General features: G+C 49.0%; 2 protein-coding genes across 2 annotated transcripts in view; both read right to left on the bottom strand.

Annotated features, from left to right (window-relative positions):
* HGD (homogentisate 1,2-dioxygenase) overlaps positions 1-3582 on the bottom strand; it is a 47379-nt gene extending 43797 nt beyond the window's left edge. Inside the window, exon 1 of the mRNA XM_060236797.1 lies at positions 3248-3582. Within this exon, the coding sequence (XP_060092780.1) occupies positions 3248-3262 (15 nt within the window). The 5' untranslated portion in view covers positions 3263-3582. The remainder of the gene's footprint in view (positions 1-3247) is intronic.
* A 5041-nt stretch (positions 3583-8623) lies between these two features.
* The window catches only part of RABL3 (RAB, member of RAS oncogene family like 3), a 32001-nt gene continuing 20258 nt past the window's right edge, over positions 8624-20366 (bottom strand). The window contains exons 6-8 of the mRNA XM_060236799.1: positions 19448-19519; positions 12482-12520; positions 8624-10837 (exon numbers count right to left, since the gene is read on the bottom strand). Coding sequence (XP_060092782.1) covers positions 10772-10837; positions 12482-12520; positions 19448-19519 — 177 coding nt within the window. The 3' untranslated portion in view covers positions 8624-10771. The remainder of the gene's footprint in view (positions 10838-12481; positions 12521-19447; positions 19520-20366) is intronic.

Raw genomic sequence — 20366 nt, forward strand, 5'->3', positions numbered from 1 at the left:
CCGGGTTTGATTCCCCCCTCCTCCCCTTGCAGCTGCTTGAATCGCCTTGGGTCAGCCATAGCTCTCTTATCTGGGAGAACCGGGTTTGATTCCCCACTCCTCCACTTGCAGCTGCTGGAATGGCCTTGGGTCAGCCATAGCTCTCTTATCTGGGAGAACCGGGTTTGATTCCCCACTCCTCCACTTGCAGCTGCTGGAATGGCCTTGGGTCAGCCATAGCTCTCTTATCTGGGAGAACCGGGTTTGATTCCCCACTCCTCCACTTGCAGCTGCTGCAATGGACTTGGGTCAGCCATAGCTCTCTTATCTGGGAGACCCAGGTTTGATTCCCCACTCCTCCACTTGCAGCTGCTGCAATGGCCTTGGGTCAGCCATAGCTCTCGCAGAGGTTGTCCTTGAAAGGGCAGCTCCTGAGAGAGCTCTCTCAGCCCCACCCACCACACAGGGTGTCTGTTGTGGGGGAGAAGATACAGGAGATTGTAAGCCGCTCTGAGACGCTGATTCAGGGAGCAGGGTGGAATATAAATCTGCAGTCTTCTTCTTCTAAAAAAATGCTTCTTGAATTAGAATTGTCATAATCAAACCTTACTGCCTTCATATTTTTTAAAATTACTTTCTCCCATGTGGCCACAGTGGCATGATGAAGATTTCCATCTGTCTGCTTGATATGTTTTGGTTATTTTCCCTTTTTTTTTTTGTGGGGAAAAATATTAGAAAGCTCATAAAATCTTTGATTTCAGCAAAACTCTCACAGGGGGGTTTGAACAGTGGAGCCAGAAGCAAGTAGTTTGGAGGGAGAGTAAGAAAGAAAGAAGCACAATAAATTTTAGAGGTTCAAGAGCTCCACTCCTGTGTGCTCCTGCCCAAAATGAGACCTGTTTGGGTAACTTTTTAAACAAGTTTAGGAGGCATCCTGTGTTTACCTGCTCGTAAGCATATGAGGTGAAAAAAAAATAAGTTTTAAGGGGTCAGGGTGCGTTTGTTCCATTCGGAGTAGGGTTCCCAGGACTGTGTTGGAATATACCTGGAGACTTTGGGGGCGGAGCTGGGAAGGGCTGGGGTTTGAGGAGGGGCGGGGCCTCAGCGTGGTACACTGCCAAAAAGTCCACCCTTCAAAGCAGCCATTTTCTCCAGGGGAGCTGATTTCTGCCAGCTAGAGATCAGCCGTGAAAGTGGGAGATCTCCAGGCCCCACCTCGAGGTTGTCAGCTCTGATTTGGAGACCCACCTCTCACAGATGCTAAAGCCCCACCAGTAAGAGTACGGGACACATTCACGCGTGCTAAATATTGGCATTTCAACGACTCTTTGCAAGCTGGGGAAAGTGGAGATTCAGGAATCAGAACCCAGGAACTCTTCTTGATTCGACTGCAGAACCATCGTCTTAAAAAATCTGCACAGCCAATTAGAAACCTTGCTGGGCAAAAGCCCCAGCTGGCCCTGCCCACTTTCTAAAAAAAAATTGGCAGGCACCAGGAAAGATGCCAGTGGGGAGCGTGGTACCCACAGGCCCACCTTGGTGACCCCTGGAACATCCTATTTTTCCTCTTGGCCTCTTCACTTTCCTCCTCTTTGTGGGGTTTTGTGCCATTTGAATCCCATCCTGTTACAAAGCCCTTGACAGAATAATAGCAGACACTAGTTGTTATAGAGTTTCCGGGTTGTATGGCCGTGGTCTTGGCATAGCAGTACTTGATGTTTTGCTAGCAGCTGTGACCAGCATCCTCAGAGGTATAACACAGAAAGATAGAACTCTCTGTGTCAAAGTTAGAGGAAAGAAAAAGAAAATGGCAGGAATTTATATTTACTCACAAAAATGGTGTAGGGCTGAGTCGTTATCTTGTAGGAATTACCCAGGCTGTGACATGTTAATGGAGGAGCTTTCCTGAGGAGGTTCTTTCGTATACGGAGCTTTCCTGAGGAGGTTCTTTGCATATGGAATGGCTGTTGGAATTCTAATCTTATCTGTAGTGCTGTTGGAAGCTGTAGGGCACTTTGTGTTTTTCAGGACGCTGCTTAGCACTGTTTTCAGCAAATACTGCTTAGCCTCTTCTTACATTGTTTTAAAGGGTGGCCCTAAGTTTTTTTTTCTTTGCAAGTGTACATCTTAAAACAACAAAGGATGAATGTGACAAACACATGCTGGCATATGGTCATGACAGTCAGGTGGAGGGTAAGGATTAGCCACAGCTCCCAGCTGTGTGTCTATCGTATAATTTGTGAAATAGCTGAAATCCAGGGCTTTTTGTGTAGCAGGAACTCCTTTGCATATTAGGCCACACACCCCTGATGCAGCCGATTCTCCAAGAGCTTACAGTAGGCCCTGTAAGAAGAGCCCTGTAAACTCTTGGAGGATTGGCTACATCAGGGGTGTGTGGCCTAATATGCAAAGGAGTTCCTGCTGCAAAAAACGCCTTGTGTAAATGGAGACCTATGTTTCCAGAATGGGTAACTTTGGCAAGGGCTGTTGTGTTGTGAGTTCCTGCACCCATCTTGTTACAGATTAACCACTGGCCTTTGTGCAAGGGACAGTCAAACGGGCGGCAGAATGTTGAGTAGTTCACTAAATCAGCAACGGAGCCCAAGGAGAATTCAGGGGTTTTAGTCCTTGGGTCTCATCGGCTGAAGTGTCGTCCTGTCTGGGACTTTTGGAGTTAACAGAGAGGCACTCAAGGGCAGGATCTTTCTGATTGGCTGGAGGGGGAACAGCCCCAGATGTGCAACAGGATGTGTCTGGGGGAGGGGAAGCTAAGTCTACTGGGATGCGGTGGCATAAAGAGGGGGGGGGGACGCTCCAATAACTGTCTGCTAAAACTCAGGGGAGTTAAATAGATCTCCCCACCCCCCACCCCTGAAGGCCTGGAGAGAAAACAGCTGCTGCAAAGCAGAGGTGGATGCTTTTCGTTCCAAAGAATGGCTGGCTTTTTTAAAATGTTGCCAAGAAATCAAAGCAAATAATGATAATAATGATTTAAAAAAAAAAAAGTCTGCAGTGAAGCAAATTAGTCAATAGAAGGGGTGAGTGCTAGATGGGGGGTGGGGCTAGGACCCCACTCCACAACTAAATTCCCAGGCTCACAGAAACATCTGACACCCATAAGACTGGGAAGAAGACCCCCCTCCCCACACACATCACACCACAGACCAAAGCATTCTTTAGATCTACTAATAAAAAAGCAACTGTCTGCCACATGGTGGGGTAACTTCTCAGGCCAGGTTTCAGGGTCTGGATGCTCCAAAAGACTTACCTTCAGCTCCGCCATTCTTTCCAACTTCCTTGGTTTTCTGGAGAAGACAGTGGCCCAACCTGAGGAAGACCTGTGGACCCAGCGGTGGGATGCTAAGGATCAAAGACCAGACTCCCCCTTGCAGATTTTCTTGCAGCGATGGAAGGAAATGGGACCGAGGCAGCGTGATGGCAAACGTGCACCCCCCTCTTAACCTGCAAGAGAGAAAGTCCAAGCAGTGTCTCCAATTGTTGACTCAGCTGACCCTGAGTTTAATGAGAAACAGGATTCACTCTTCTAGGGACCAGTCCGGGAACTGATCATTGAAAATCAGCCCTGGTGCGGGGAGGAAAAAGGGGGAGGCCCACGCATTCAGCAGTTTTCAGTTTGTTTCAGCTCCGGTTAGCAAGAGGGACAAGCAGAATTGAACCCCAAAGGGAGTTCTGGCTGTCACATTTAAAGGGGCCGCGCACCTTTTAAATGCCTTCCCTCCATTGGAAATAATGAAGGGTAGGGGCACCTTCTTTGGGGGCTCATGGAATTGGACCCCCTGGTCCAATCCTTTTAAAACTTGCAGGATGTTTTGAGGAGAGGCTTCGGATGCTATGCTGCAAATTTGGTGCCTCTACCAAAAAAAAAAAAAATAGAGCCAGCCACTAAATGTCAAGGAGCATGGTTTCCTATTGTAAGTGTAATTCTTATTTCAGGCAGAAGCTCCTTCTAACAGGTTGCCTTATAATCTGTACCACCAGAGGTGGGATTCTAGCAGGAGCTCCTTTGCATATTAGGCCACACCCCCTGATGTAGCCAATCCTCCAAGAGATTACAAAAAAGAGCCTTGTAAGCTCTCGGAGGATTGGCTACATTGGGGTGTGTGAACTTATATGCAAAGGAGCTCCTGCTAGAATCCCACCCCTGTGTACCACCAATCAGAAGCCCAACTGGGCAGAATAGGGTTGCCAAGTCCAATTTAAGAAATATCTGGGGACTTTGGGGGTGGGGCCAGGAGACTTTGGGGGTGGGGCCAAGAGCAAGGGTGTGACAAGCATAATTGAACTCCAAGGGAGTTCTGGCCATCACATTTAAAGGGACTGCACATCTTTTTAAATGCCTTCCTTCCATAGGAAATAATGAAGGATAGGGGAACCTTCTTTTGGGGCTCATAGAATTGGAAGAAGAAGAAGATATTGGATTTATATCCCGCCCTCCACTCCGAAGAGTCTCAGAGCGGCTCACAATCTCCTTTCCCTTCCTCCCCCACAACAGACACCCTGTGAGGTGGGCAGGGCTGAGATGGCTCTCACAGCAACTGCCCTTTCAAGGACAGAGTCTCAGAGTGGCTCACAATCTCCTTTACCTTCCTCCCCCACAAAAGACACCCTGTGAGGTGGGTGGGGCTGGAGAGGGCTCTCCCAGCAGCTGCCCTTTCAAGGACAGTCTCAGAACGGCTCACAATCTCCTTTCCCTTCCTCCCCCACTACAGACACCCTGTGAGGTGGGTGGGGCTGAGAGGGCTCTCACCGCAGCTGCCCTTTCAAGGACAACCTCTGCCAGAGCTAATGGCTGACCCAAGGCCATTCCAGCAGGTGCAAGTGGAGGAGTGGGGAATCAAACCCGGTTCTCCCAGATAAGAGTCCGCACACTTAACCACTACACCAAACTGGCTCTATTCCCCATCATTCCCTATGGGAATCGTTCCTGGAGGTGCATGATGGCTCTGGGGGCGGGGCTTCCCCCACCGGCCAGCTGGCTGGGGGAGGAGGGTAGCCTGTAAAACCGGGGGATCCCCCTCTGGGACCTGGGGATTGGGAAGCCTAGGGCGGAAGCTCCAGCTGGCCTCACCTGCTTTCTAGAGACACTTGATGGGCACCAGGAAATGTCGGTGGGGGGCCGTGACTCCCACAAGCACCGTGTTGGGGACCCCTATACTACCTCTACCATCTTGCTGGAGCTTCTGGATGTTTCCTGTGGTCAGCAGAGGGCCTGCTTCGTATCCCGAGCAGGCCTTCAAGGGAGGTCTGCCTTCCACCGCAGGTTGGTTTTGCTTTTTTGGGAAGACCGCGACACCCTAGCTACAGATAGCTCAAGAGGATGCAAGAAAATGAGCCAGGCTTTCTGAAGGGTGCGTCGTTTTCGCTTGACGTGTCAGTGAAGCATGGAGAGGAGCTTTCACATGGTTTGGAAGTTGAAGGGTGGGGTATAAATTTGATCTCCTCCTCCTCCCCCTCTTCGAATTTGAGTTGCTCGCATCGTGAGGCCTCAGCTAGGGATGTTGCCAACCTCCCCGTGGAGTCTGAAGATCCCCCAGAATTACAGCTCATCTCCAGACTACAGAATAAGGTTGTCAAGTTCCCCTGCCACTGTGGCGGGGGGACTGTTCTCTCTCTGGTGTTTTGCGCATGTGGCACAACGACATCACCCAGAAGCGACATCATCACACTGGGGACGTCGCTCCAGGGACATTCTAGGATTTGTGGTAAAACTCGATAGTACCATGGAGTTTTACTGCAAGTCCTAGAGCATCACCAGTGTGACGTCAAATTAGTTCCCCTGGAGAAAATGGCTGCTCTGGAGGGCGAACTCTATGGCATTGTGTCCACTGAGGTCCCTGTCTTCCCCAGGCTCCATCCCGAAATCTCCAGGAGTTTCCCCACCTAGACCTGGCAACTAGGGTTGCCAATCCCAAGGTGGGGGCGGGGGATCCCCCGGTTTGGAGGCCCCCCCCTTTAGGGTCATCAGAAAGCAGGGGGAGGGGAGGGGAATGTCTGCTGGGAACTCTATTATTCCCTATGGAGATTTATTCCCATAGAAAATCATGGAGAATTGATCTGCGGGTATCTGGGGCTCTGAGGGGGGCTGTTTTTTGAGGTAGAGGCACCAAATTTTCAGTATAGCATCCAGTGCCTCTCCCCAAAATACCCCCCAAGTTTCAAAACGATTGGACCATGGGGTCCAATTCTATGAGCCCAAAAAGAAGGTGCCCTTATCCTTCATTATTTTCTATGGAAGGAAGGCATTGGAAAGGTGTGTTGTCCCTTTAAATGTGATGGCCAGAACTCCCTTTGGAGTTCAATGATGCTTGTCACAGCCTTGATCTTGGCTCCACCCCTTATGTCTCCTGGCTCCACCCCCAAAGTCTCCTGGCTCCACCCCCAAAGTCCCCAGATATTTCTTAAATTGGACTTGGCAACCCTACCCCCCTCCCTGTTGGGATCTGACAAGTCTAGGCTTCATGGATGAAGTTGGCAGCTTCACACTTTGACGGGGGGTGGGCGCAGAAATCAGAGCAGAGCCGAAATCCCTGAAGCTTGCAAATTCCCACAGGCCGATATGGATTCACAGTGATACGCCAGCACCTACAAGCTTCAGGGATCTACCCCTGCTGAATGTCATCTCCAGCCATCCAAGGAAACAAAAAGCTCCACGTGCTGTTGAGGAACGATTTATGAGGAGGCAGATCTTTAATAAATAATGGAAAGCAAGACAGCAATTTCCTGCTGCTGAGACACTACCCCTCCCCCCCCCCTGCTCTGCTCAACCCCCTTCCTGAAGGTATTTCAGAAGCACCATTTCTGGAATCCGAACTTGGTGCCACAGGAAGGATTACCATGGCCCACGGGCCTGGACAAAATGGTTCCTTCCCTTTGGTGGAGGCATAATGTGTGGAAAAGAGCTTGAGGAGAAACAACATCATTTGGTGAATAACATCCCAGTAAGCTTCTATTAAAGAGACTGGACATTTTTTCTCCAGGCAGCTGGCAAATCGATTTCTACTTTTTACTGTTTCACTAGTTAAGACACGTAACTGCTCCCATTTCATTGGCGTTCAGATAGCCGTCTGCTCAGCTCTTTAGAGATTACGTCAAATGCATCCTCCATATGTTTCCACCTATGCAACGATATGTCTATGCCTGAAGGTTGTCTTTCACTTTTTCTCAAGGTTGCTTAATTCCTAGAGGTTTAATGTGCTGCAGTGCGCAGACTGTGGATTCGTTGAGTCCTTGCTCACTGGGTGACCTTAGACCGGTCTGTGTCTTTTGTCCTGATTTGGAAAATCTCACAAGCAATAGGAAAGACCAACATTTTCAATAAAAAAAGTATTTCATAAATCCAAAAGGACAAAGTTTGAGTCAAGTGGCACCTTCAACACAGTTTAATTCTGGATATAAGAAGATGATGATATTGGATTTATATCCCACCCTCCACTCCAAAGAGTCTCAGAGCGGCTCACAATCTCCTTTCCCTTCCTTCCCCACAACAGACACCCTGTGAGGTAGATGAAGATATTGGATTTATATCCCGCCCTCCACTCCGAAAAGTCTCAGAGCAGCTCACAATCTCCTTTCCCTTCCTCCCCCACAACAGACACCCTGTGAGGTGGGTGGGGCTGAGAGGGCTCTCACAGCAGCTGCCCTTTCAAGGACAGAGTCTCAGAACGGCCTACAATCTCCTTTCCCTTCCTCCCCCACAAGAGACACCCTGTGAGGTGGGTGGGGCTGAGAGGGCTCTCACAGCAGCTGCCCTTTCAAGGACAGAGTCTCAGAGCGGCCTACAATCTCCTTTCCCTTCCTCCCCCACAACAGACACCCTGTGAGGTGGGTGGGGCTGGAGAGGGCTCTCACAGCAGCTGCCCTTTCAAGGACAGAGTCTCAGAACGGCCTACAATCTCCTTTCCCTTCCTCCCCCACAAGAGACACCCTGTGAGGTGGGTGGGGCTGAGAGGGCTCTCACAGCAGCTGCCCTTTCAAGGACAGAGTCTCAGAGCGGCCTACAATCTCCTTTACCTTTACACATCAGTCTTTGGATGTTGAGCAGTTTAGGTTCCTGGAAAGGACAGCACAAATCCAGAGGAATTCTGACTTCTTTTTCTCCCTCTACCCAACACAGCACTACTTTTGAAAGTTTCCCTTCATTTACGAGTGCAGAAACCATTGCTTTGAGAAAGACACGTCTAAAGCTCCCTTGAGCTCACAGAATTAGTTTTACTTCCCCCCCTGCTAGCCAATAAATGTATTACAAAGAAATATATAATAAAGATTTCAGGTTTTCACGGCTGGTAACATCATTAGGGTTTGTAGAATCTTTCGGGCTCAAGTGCCGTGTTCTACTGGAGAAAGTTTTCCTTCCAGTAGAACACGGCACTTGAGCCCGAAAGATTCTACAAACCCTAAATATATAATACATTTACAAAGAAATTAGCCAGCCAAGTTCCATTGATCCCTGTGCCCACAAAGTATACATTAAAATATGTATAATAAAATAGAAAAACATTAATGATAAATGTGAACAGTGTATGCCACTTTAAATTCTCTAAATTTAAATTCTTTTAAAAACTTATGTCCAATTTAGATACTTTAAGCAAGTCACTCCAGCATTAAGACGACGTGACAGAAGTAATGCCGTTAGGATTTTATTTTGGAAATACATTCTGCATTTATTCAAACGTTTCTGTATTCCAAACATTTCTCAGTTAAAGAATCGGTCCACAATTAATGGAGTATTAGGGAGATGGTTAACTGAACGAGTGAAAATTGCATGTTTCACGTACGGAGTTCAGGCTATCATTGTACATCTTGACGGCAGGAATTGCTCCGTTTTCTGTATTTTGTTGTTTGCGAGGTGTGAGTTTTTTTGGGGGGGGGGAGGCGCTCGTTTTCAAACGATTCCCAGAAATTATTTTAGAAATTATAACGCAAAACACAACACAGCGCTCCATTTAGTCAGACACTGCAAACAGAGGCTATCTGAATGGGAAGGGGCTGCTATTTCAGCACAGACTCCTAGCAGCTGATAGCAAGAACGTGCCTTGAAGGGAGGGCATCCATGTTGCCACCACTGCTGCTACCCGAGAATGCCTTTGGAGGCCCCTACAGGGAAACTCTGTTAAATTGTGCCACCTCCTCATTCTGAGACCCACAGATTTCAAGAAGCGGTTTTCTATTGGCTGCTCCCAACACGTGCCCCACTGCGTGCAGAACCGTGGGATCTAGCTGTCAACTCCAGAGGAATGCTTAATGGAAACCCATAGCGAAAGGCAGACAAGCAGCATTACTGCTATATCCTCTTTGTGTCAGACCTTGTAATTTACACTGAAAGGTATTCTGAACCAGCTATGCTACTTGCCTTAACTGACTCCATTTTGTATGCTTGTGCTAACCCCGAGAGTGAGAATCTGCATTTCCAACACTGTGATAACTGTTGCTAACCACAAGTGAGAAATTCCTTACTTAGTACTAACAAATGTAGTGACCCTTTGAAGATGGCATGCCTCAAGGTAACCAGCAGGGTTCCTTCCTTGGGAAAGAGATAAGGGAGCATGGGAACAGGTGTGAGAATGGCTTTATTGTTTAGCTTTGATGTACCCTTCAAAATAGTATGCATTGCCTTGGAATGTATCAAACTCGACTTGCATCTCTATCAGACCACTAGTTCTCAAATAAACGGATTAATTTTGCAACAAAGAATGGTCCGTTTTACTTTGAAGTTCCAAGTCTGACACTTTGGGAGAGAGAAAACTTACTTTCCCCAGTGCTCTTCTGCCTTCTGGGATTTTAACCAAACCAAATCACATTTATGTGCATCGATTAAAACGAGTGTCCCAGTTAACTGGGCAGGGTGTCCCCTGCCGCCAAACTGTATCCTCTCAGCTGCAGTTTTATCTTTTGTCTTGTCATCTCCTCTCCTTGATCAACTGCAAAGGACTTCAAAGCACGCTCGGTTGTCTCTTTGACCGGGCAACGTTCTAAAGAGAAAGCGAGGCTGGGAAAGAAAGCAGGTTTTCAAATCAGGACCTCTTGGGTTTTAGGAACGTGCAACTTACAACAGCTGGCAGGATCTATCCTAAGTAGAGTTATACCTTTCTAATCCCAGTGAGGCTAATGGGTTAGAAAGGTGTAACTGCACTTCGGATGGCAAGGTGGAAAGTGAGACAAGCGAGTTAAATATTGCTTTTGCTGACGGTCGCCGCGGTTGTGGTTTATTTCCAGCCGGCCTTTCCTCCCCAGGCTTCTTCCCGTTGCCCTCGCGCGTCTTTGAAAAATTCTTTATTAATCATAGCCATTTCTAAGGCAGGATTCCATTTACAATTAGCGGCACGACCTCAATTGGAGCACCGTTCCATAAACGGCTGTTTTCATTCTGTGGAAATCCTTCGATTCCTGGGTTAGGTCTAGACTCGGCGGCATCATTCCGCTAGGCGGGACCGTCGACTCAGAAATCTTTCATGTCGTGAGCAAAAAAACCCCCCCGTGCTATGCTTTTTGTGTGAAAGCATGCAGTATTGGGATTTTTGCATGATGGTAAAAAAAGAAAAATGTCTTGGATTTCCAAAAGGACCAAAAACCGAGTGTCTGGTCTCCAAATGAGATCTGGGAATAAGCCCTCCTGTCTAAGTTCCCTGAGCGCTTATATTTGGCCAGTCTTGATCATTTGTGTGCTGCACAATCTTGGTTTGCCTTAGCCCAAGCATCGGTGGCAGAGACAGGAATGCTGTCCTTAAAAGGCGAGATAAATTATTTCCCATGCTCCCTTCGCAGCCAGAGATGGTCAGTCGTAGTGAAGGCTCTTTACAAAGCCCCCTCCAAATCTCTTTCTCTCTGAGAAGCCAGGAATCTGTCGAAAGAGAAAAAAGAGAGCTGATAAGAACGTAAGAGCCAAAGCTGGAGCAGATCAATGGTCCATCTAGTCCAGCATCCCATCTCACACAGTGGCCAGCCAGTTCCTCTGGACAGCCAACACCAGGTCGTCCAGAGAGGCCTTCATAAGAACATCAGAAGAGCCCTGCTGAATCATACCAATGGTCCATCTAGTCCAGCATCCCATCTCACACAGTGGCCAGCCAGTTCCTCTGGACAGCCAACACCAGGTCGTCCAGAGAGGCCTTCATAAGAACATCAGAAGAGCCCTGCTGGATCATACCAATGGTCCATCTAGTCCAGCATCCCATCTCACACAGTGGCCAGCCAGTTCCTCTGGACAGCCAACACCAGGTCGTCCAGAGAGGCCTGAGGCCTTCATAAGAACATCAGAAGAGCCCTGCTGGATCATACCAATGGTCCATCTAGTCCAGCATCCCATCTCACACAGTGGCCAGCCAGTTCCTCTGGACAGCCAACACCAGGTCGTCCAGAGAGGCATGAGGCCTTTATAAGAACATCAGAAGAGCCCTGCTGGATCATACCAATGGTCCATCTAGTCTAGCATCTTCTCTCACATAGTGACCAAATGGTTCCTCTGGAGGGCCAACAACAGAGCATAGAGGCCAAGGTCTTCCCCTGATGTTGCCTCCTGGCTCTGGAATTCAGAGGCTTAGTGCCATGGCCAGCAGCCATTGATAGACTCATTCTCCAAGAATTGACATGCCCATGTCACTTCTTGGATATCGGGGGTGACAATCTGGTATTTGGGCAAAAACTCTATGGTAGAAGCCAAATTTACCATAGAGTTTTTGCCAAAATACCAGAGTGTTGTCCCAACATTCTGGATGTGATGGAGGCATGTTGCCGCACATCAGCAGAGCCTTCCACCTGCTTCTGGTAAGTCCCGCCCCCCACCCCCTGCCAGTTGTTGGGGGCTTCTGACAGGCAATCCTACCACCTACATTCTGTTTTTTTTAATGCCACTGGCAACTGATCCTTTCCGTTCTTGGCTTACAATACTGTATACTAGGAATGTCATTGGCTACATTCCATGAGCGAATTTTGCACCGCAGTCAATTACATTAGTGTTTTCACATCTATCTCCCCGTCCTCCTTCCTTTGGCCGGCGTTCAGGCTTGAAGCTGTTACCCTGGCTTTCTGCCCTCCTCATCTCATCAAAGGTATTGTTTGACCAGCAATAATCAACGCAGAATAAGCAGCAAAAACTCTATGGTAGAAGCCATATGGTGCCTGGCCAGTACAGAAGGTTCCAGCAACCACAAAAGGGCTCCGGCCATGACCAAAATGCAGGGCTTTTTTTGGTAGCAGGAATTCCTTTGCAAATTAGGCAATATCCCACGCTCCCCCCCCCCCCCCATGTAGCCAGTCCTCCTGGAGTTTACAGTAGGCCCTGTACTAAGAGCCCTGTAAGCTCTTGGAGGATTGGCTACATCAGGGGTGTGTGGCCTAATATGCAAAGGAGTTCCTGCTACAAAGAAAAGCCCTGGCAAAATGTAACTTGAAGTATATGAGGGAATGATCTGTGAAGGCTTATAAACACCGAGTCCACCTACAACTGGTGTGGCGCAAGAAATGCAAAAACGGTACGCATACGTACCTGGTTCCCATCTCGCGAAAAGTATCTCTTCTCTATGACCTGAAACAATATATTAGAGAGGAAGAACTGAGCAGGTACAATTACTTTTAGTGTTTGTGTGGGTGCACACAAAAGCTTATCCCCGGAATTCAATTTTGTTGGTCTTAAAGTGCCACTGGACCCCCAACTCAGTTCTGTTGCAACTTAGTCAAGGACACTTTTGCAAGCTTACAATGGCACCAGCAGGGGCTTTTTTTCTGCAGCAGGAGCTCCTTTGCATATTAGGCCACACACCCCTGCTGTAGCCAATCCTCCAAGAGCTTACAGGGCTCTTAGTGCAGGGCCCAGAGATAGAATTCTAGCAGGGGCTCCTTTGCATATTAGGCCACACACCCCTGATGGAGCCATTCCAAGAGCTTACAGGGCTCTTAGTACAGGGCCCAGAGATAGAATTCTAGCAGGGGCTCCTTTGCATATTAGGCCACACACCCCTGATGGAGCCATTCCAAGAGCTTACAGGGCTCTTAGTACACGGCCCAGAGATAGAATTCTAGCAGGGGCTCCTTTGCATATTAGGCCACACACCCCTGATGGAGCCAATCCTCCAAGAGCTTACAGGGCTCTCAGTGCAGGGTCCAGAGATAGAATTCTAGCAGGGGCTCCTTTGCATATTAGGCCACACACCCCTGATGGAGCCAACCCTCCAAGAGCTTACAGGGCTCTTAGTACAGGGCCCAGAGATAGAATTCTAGCAGGGGCTCCTTTGCATATTAGGCCACACACCCCTGATGGAGCCATTCCAAGAGCTTACAGGGCTCTTAGTACACGGCCCAGAGATAGAATTCTAGCAGGGGCTCCTTTGCATATTAGGCCAAACACCCCTGATTTAGCCATTCCAAGAGCTTACAAGGCTCTTAGTACACGACCCAGAGATAGAATTCTAGCAGGGGCTCCTTTGCATATTAGGCCAAACACCCCTGATGTAGCCAATCCTCCAAGAGCTTACAGGGTTCTTCTTATAGGGTCTACTGGAAGCTCCTGGAGGATTGGCTTACTTCAGAGGTGTGTGGCCTAATATGCAAAGGAGCCCCTGCTACAAAAAAAGCCCTAGGTTTCAGCCTATTACTTACTTCTCAGTGGATGATGGTTTGGGGGTAATTAAGACACAGACACTTTTAGCAAAATCACAGACCCAAAACCACAAGTCCAAATCTTGTTCTGATCTGGTGTGTGTGTGATACATACCAAACCAATACACACTTAATGTGGGCACAGTAAGAGAGCCAGTTTGGTGTAGTGGTTAAGTGTGCAGACTCTTATCCGGGAGAACCGGGTTTGATTCCCCACTCCTCCACTTGCAGCTGCTGGAATGGCCTTGGGTCAGCCATAGCTCTCGCAAGAGTTGTCCTTGAAAGGGCAGCTTCTGGGAGAGCTCTCTCAGCCCCACCCACCTCACAGGGTGTCTGTTGTGGGGGAGGAAGGGAAAGGAGATTGTGAGCCGCTCTCTCTCTCTCCTTGAAAGGGCAGCTTCTGGGAGAGCTCCCTCAGCCCCACCCACCTCACAAGGTGTCTGTTGTGGGGGAGGAAGGGAAAGGAGATTGTGAGCCGCTCTGAGACTCTCTCTCCTTGAAAGGGCAGCTTCTGGGAGAGCTCCCTCAGCCCCACCCACCTCACAGGGTGTCTGTTGTGGGGGAGGAAGGGAAAGGAGATTGTAGGCCGCTCTGAGACTCTCTCTCCTTGAAAGGGCAGCTTCTGGGAGAGCTCTCTCAGCCCCACCCACCTCACAGGGTGTCTGTTGTGGGGGAGGAAGGGAAAGGAGATTGTAGGCCGCTCTGAGACTCTCTCTCCTTGAAAGGGCAGCTTCTGGGAGAGCTCTCTCATCCCCACCCACCTCACAGGGTGTCTGTTGTGGTGGTGATGGTGGGAAAGGTAAAGGAGATTGTGACTGCTCTGAGACTCTGAGGTTCAGAGTATAGGGTGGGATATAAATCCAGTATCATCATCATCTTCTTAATATAGGTGCAGAACAAAGTAGAAGTCAAGTATCACCTTTACGACCAACAACATTTTATTTAGAACGTTCTACTTTGTTCTGCTGCTTCAGACCAACACGGCTGCCCACTTAGATCTTAATATACTGCAGGTGTGTAAATCTGCATACATGATGACCTACCCGCCTCGCGCAAACCCTTTTACAAAACAACATATTAATGGCTGAAAGTCAATGCATTTTATTCTCGCAACCGAAAGCAATTTTTTTTAAGACCTCCAAACTTAAAACCTATTAGCGAATAATAGGGAGGGATTCCGTATAAGCGAAACAAAAACACCAGGAACGAAACGGCCGAGGGCGCTGTCTGCATCCGGAACGGGCCTCTTGGTTTTGTTTTTACTTTTTACGGGTGTGTGGGGACCGCGAGGCTCCTGGGACAGCAATTAAAAAGGGTCGCGTGCTGCGCTGTCGCATAATCCTCACCGCGGGAGACGCTCCGAGCTTTCTCTGAAAACCTGGGGGTGGGCCAAAGTGTCACTGGCCAGACAGGCACACCCGGGAAACTGCCTGCCTCCGTGTCTGCCTTAAGCCTCTGCTAGCATAACAAAGCGATTTGTGTGTTAGTCTTCCTCTGCACTTGGCTTCTCCTCCATTTCTCCTGCTCGAGCTCTGCTTTCTCCCCAGACCGAGCAGCCTGCCTAATCACCTCTTGCCTTGCTTGTCTGGAATGCCTGTCTAGCTGACCATGAAAAGCCAGCTCACAGGTCCTTAACATTGCACCCTCCAACCCCTTTCCTGGTACTCATTTTTAGAAAGTGGAGGGGGGGGGGGGATCAGATGAAGCTTTTGCCAGCAGGCCTTTTGATGGGCCATTGAAGATCTGATTGGCTGCAGACGTTTAAATATGTTGCTTTGGGTCTTGGCTGTGTGACTGAAGGTGAGCTGCGGGCACGCAAGAAAAGATTTTAAAATAAGACATTGCATTTTAAAGGGCATCCTGTGAAACACAGATTCTGCTTGCAACGCGAATGAGTTAGAATTCTGCATAGCCTCACTCCCCTGCCACACGGTGCGGTTGGCTCCGCCTCCTGTGGCAGCCATTTTGGGTCTGCATCCACCACCCTGCACCGGAATTCCAAAGGCGCCTGGAGACTCAAAAAGTAAGTAATAGGCTGAAACCTAGGGCTGAGAAGTAAGTAATAGGCTGAAACCTAGGGCTTTTTTTGTAGCAGGGGCTCCTTTGCATATTAGGCCACACACCTCTGAAGTAAGCCAATCCTCCAGGAGCTTCCAGTAGACCCTATAAGAAGGGCCCTGTAAGCTCTTGGGAGATTGGCTACATCAGGGGTGTGTGGCCTAATATGCAAAGGAGCCTCTGGTAGAAGTCTATCTCTGGACCCTGTACTAAGAGCCCTGTAAGCTCTTGGAGGATTGGCTACATCAGGGGTGTGTGGCCTAATATGCAAAGGAGCCCCTGCTAGAATTCTATCTCTGGACCCTGTGCTAAGAGCCCTGTAAGCTCTTGGAGGATTGGCTACATCAAGGGTGTGTGGCCTAATATGCAAAGGAGCCCCTGCTAGAATTCTATCTCTGGACCCTGTACTGAGAGCCCTGTAAGCTCTTGGAGGATTGGCTACATCAGGGGTGTGTGGCCTAATATGCAAAGGAGCCCCTGCTAGAATTCTATCTCTGGACCCTGCACTAAGAGCCCTGTAAGCTCTTGGAGGATTGGCTGAATCAGGGGGTGTGGCCTAATATGCAAAGGAGCCCCTGATAGAATTCTATCTCTGGGCCCTGTACTAAGAGCCCTGTAAGCTCTTGGAGGATTGGTACATAAGAGGGGTGTGCGGCCTAATATGCAAAGGAGCCCCTGCTAGAATTCTATCTCTGGGCCCTGCACTAAGAGCCCTGTAAGCTCTTGGAGGATTGGCTCCATCAGGGGTGTGTAGCCTAATATGCAAAGGAGCCCCTGCTAGAATTCTATCTCTGGACCCTGCACTAAGAGCCCTGTAAGCTCTTGGAGGATTGGCTACATCAGGGGTGTGTAGCCTAATATGCAAAGGAGCCCCTGCTAGAATTCTATCTCTGGACCCTGCACTAAGAGCCCTGTAAGCTCTTGGAGGATTGGCTCCATCAGGGGTGTGTGGCCTAATATGCAAAGGAGCCCCTGCTAGAATTCTATCTCTGGGCCCTGCACTAAGAGCCCTGTAAGCTCTTGGAGGATTGGCTACATCAGGGGTGTGCGGCCTAATATGCAAAGGAGCCCCTGCTAGAATTCTATCTCTGGGCCCTGCACTAAGAGCCCTGTAAGCTCTTGTAGGATTGGCTACATCAGGGGTGTGTGGCCTAATATGCAAAGGAGCCCCTGCTAGAATTCTATCTCTGGGCCCTGCACTAAGAGCCCTGTAAGCTCTTGGAGGATTGGCTACATCAGGGGTGTGTGGCCTAATATGCAAAGGAGCCCCTGCTAGAATTCTATCTCTGGGCCCTGCACTAAGAGCCCTGTAAGCTCTTGGAGGATTGGCTCCATCAGGGGTGTGTGGCCTAATATGCAAAGGAGCCCCTGCTAGAATTCTATCTCTGGGCCCTGCACTAAGAGCCCTGTAAGCTCTTGGAGGATTGGCTACATCAGGGGTGTTTGGCCTAATATGCAAAGCAGCCCCTGGTAGAATTCTATCTCTGGGCCCTGTACTAAGAGCCCTGTAAGCTCTTGGAGGATTGGCTACATCAGGGGTGTGTGGCCTAATATGCAAAGGAGCCCCTGCTAGAATTCTATCTCTGGGCCCTGCACTAAGAGCCCTGTAAGCTCTTGGAGGGTTGGCTCCAGCAGGGGTGTGTGGCCTAATATGCAAAGGAGCCCCTGCTAGAATTCTATCTCTGGACCCTGCACTAAGAGCCCTGTAAGCTCTTGGAGGGTTGGCTCCATCAGGGGTGTGTGGCCTAATATGCAAAGGAGCCCCTGCTAGAATTCTATCTCTGGGCCCTGTACTAAGAGCCCTGTAAGCTCTTGGAGGGTTGGCTCCATCAGGGGTGTGTGGCCTAATATGCAAAGGAGCCCCTGCTAGAATTCTATCTCTGGACCCTGCACTTAGAGCCCTGTAAGCTCTTGGAGGATTGGCTCCATCAGGGGTGTGTGGCCTAATATGCAAAGGAGCCCCTGCTAGAATTCTATCTCTGGACCCTGCACTTAGAGCCCTGTAAGCTCTTGGAGGATTGGCTACGTCAGGGGTGTGTGGCCTAATATGCAAAGGAGCCCCTGCTAGAATTCTATCTCTGGACCCTGCACTTAGAGCCCTGTAAGCTCTTGGAGGATTGGCTACGTCAGGGGTGTGTGGCCTAATATGCAAAGGAACTCCTGCTGCAGAAAAAAAGCCCTGCTGGTACCATCAGCCCCCCCGATCTAGCCCCTTGGCTGGCTGCCGAAATCTGGAACGTCTCACCTTGTCAAACCCCTGCTGGTGGACCATACACAGCAACCCCCGAGACAAGATCTATGGTTCTGAGACCCAAACTTGTATTTGAAAATGTCGAGACAGTGTGCGTTTGCAATAAAAAAGGCCAACGCCATGCTGGGTATTATTAGGAAGGGAATTGAAAACAAATCAGCCAGTATCATAATGCCCCTGTATAAATCGATGGTGCGGTCTCATTTGGAATACTATGTACAATTCTGGTCACCGCACCTCAAAAAGGATATTACAGCATTGGAAAAGGGCAATTTGATTAAAGGTTTGAAACACTTTCCCTATGAAGAAAGGTTGAAACGCTTGGGGCTCTCTAGCTTGGAGAAACGTCGACTGCGGGGTGACATGATAGAGGTTGACAAGATTATGCATGGGATGGAGAAAGTAGAGAAAGAAGTACTTTTCTCCCTTTCGCACAATACAAGAACTCGTGGGCATTCATTGAAACTGCTGAGCAGTCAGGTTAAAACGGATAGAAGAAAGTACTTCTTCACCCAAAGGGTGATTAACATGTGGAATTCACTGCCACAGGAGGTGGCGGCGGGTACAAGCATAGACAGCTTTAAGAGGGGATTGGATAAAAATATGGAGCAGAGGTCCATCATTGGCTATTAGCCACTCTGTGTGTGTGTGTATATATATTTTGGCCACTGTGTCCAACATGGCTTCTCTTATGTTCTTACGTGACTCAGAGTGTTGGACTGGATGGGCCATTGGCCTGATCCAACATGGCTTCTCTTATGTTCTTATGTGACACAGAGTGTTGGACTGGATGGGCTATTGGCCTGATCCAGCATGGCTTCTCTTATGTTCTTATGTGACTCAGAGTGTTGGACTGGATGGGGCACTGGCCTGATCCAACATGGCTTCTCTTATGTTCTTATGTGACTCAGAGTGTTGTACTGAATGGGCCATTGGCCTGATCCAACACGGCTTCTCTTATGTTCTTATGTGACACAGAGTGTTGGACTGAATGGGCCACTGGCCTGATCCAACAGGGCTTCTCTTATGTTCTTATGTGACTCAGAGTGTTGGACTGAATGGGCCACTGGCCTGATCCAACAGGGCTTCTCTTATGTTCTTATGTGACTCAGAGTGTTGGACTGGATGGGCCATTGGCCTGATCCAACACGGCTTCTCTTATGTTCTTATGTGACACAGAGTGTTGGACTGGATGGGCCATTAGCCTGATCCAGCATGGCTTCTCTTATGTTCTTATGTGACACAGAGTGTTGGACTGGATGGGCCATTGGCCTGATCCAACACGGCTTCTCTTATGTTCTTATGTGACTCAGAGTGTTGGACTGGATGGGCCATTGGCCTGATCCAACACGGCTTCTCTTATGTTCTTATGTGACACAGAGTGTTGGACTGGATGGGCCATTGGCCTGACCCAACTTGGCTTCTCTTATGTTCTTATGTGACTCAGAGTGTTGGACTGGATGGGCCATTGGCCTGACCCAACTTGGCTTCTCTTATGTTCTTATGTTCTTAAAAGAGAAACTTCCGAGAAACAACTGAATTCCTCACCTTATCAAAGAATCTGCTGAGTTTGACAGCGTTGGATGAGCCGGCTGCTAAGTAGCGAGGGTTGGTGCAGTCCTGAAACACATAAAAGGCCTCTCCGTTTTAGTTTTAATGGGAACTGCAGTCTCCCAAAAAGGTGGCACTTCTTAGGCACCACGGCCATTACGTCCATACTAATACATGGCTGAAACTCAGGTCCCATCGCACATGAGTTTTCCCACCTGGGCACCGCTTCCTGCAGCAGAAAGCCTGGTGGAATAACCATTGGAACGTTGGCAGTACCCATACCGAATGCACCCTCGTGGGAGGCATACCAGGAGATAAGAGGAGGAAACACAGGGTGGGGCAAGCCCATGACCAAGGAAGGGCAAGGAGACGTATTGGACGTAAGGAGAAACATGTGGCGTGGAGGTCCATCAGTGGCTATTAGCTACAAGATATAGATGGAACTAGGGCTTTTATTTTTTTACCAGGAACGCAGTTCCAGCTGGCTTGGTGTCAGGGGTGTGTGGCCTAACATCCAAATGAGTTCATGCTGGGCTTTTTCTACCCCAAAAAAAAGGCCCTGGATGGAACACTCTGTCTAGGGCAGTGATGCTCTGTCCTTTTGATGCCTGAGAGTGGAAGGGCTTCTGAAATTCTGGTCCCTCTGGTGGACCTCTTGAGGGCACCTGGGTTTTGGCCCACTGTGTGACACAGCGCACTGGACCTACCTCGAAAAAGAAGATGATATTGGATTTATATCCCGCCCTCCACTCCGAAGAGTCTCAGAGCGGCTCACAATATCCTTTACCTTCCTCCCCCACAACAGGCACCCTGTGAGGTGGGTGAGGCTGGAGAGGGCTCTCACAGCAGCTGCCCTTACAAGGACAGAGTCTCAGAGCGGCCTACAATCTCCTTTCCCTTCCTCCCCCACAACAGG

Source organism: Heteronotia binoei, chromosome 4 (assembly GCF_032191835.1).
Source record: "Heteronotia binoei isolate CCM8104 ecotype False Entrance Well chromosome 4, APGP_CSIRO_Hbin_v1, whole genome shotgun sequence".
Taxonomy (NCBI): Eukaryota; Metazoa; Chordata; class Lepidosauria; order Squamata; family Gekkonidae; genus Heteronotia; species Heteronotia binoei.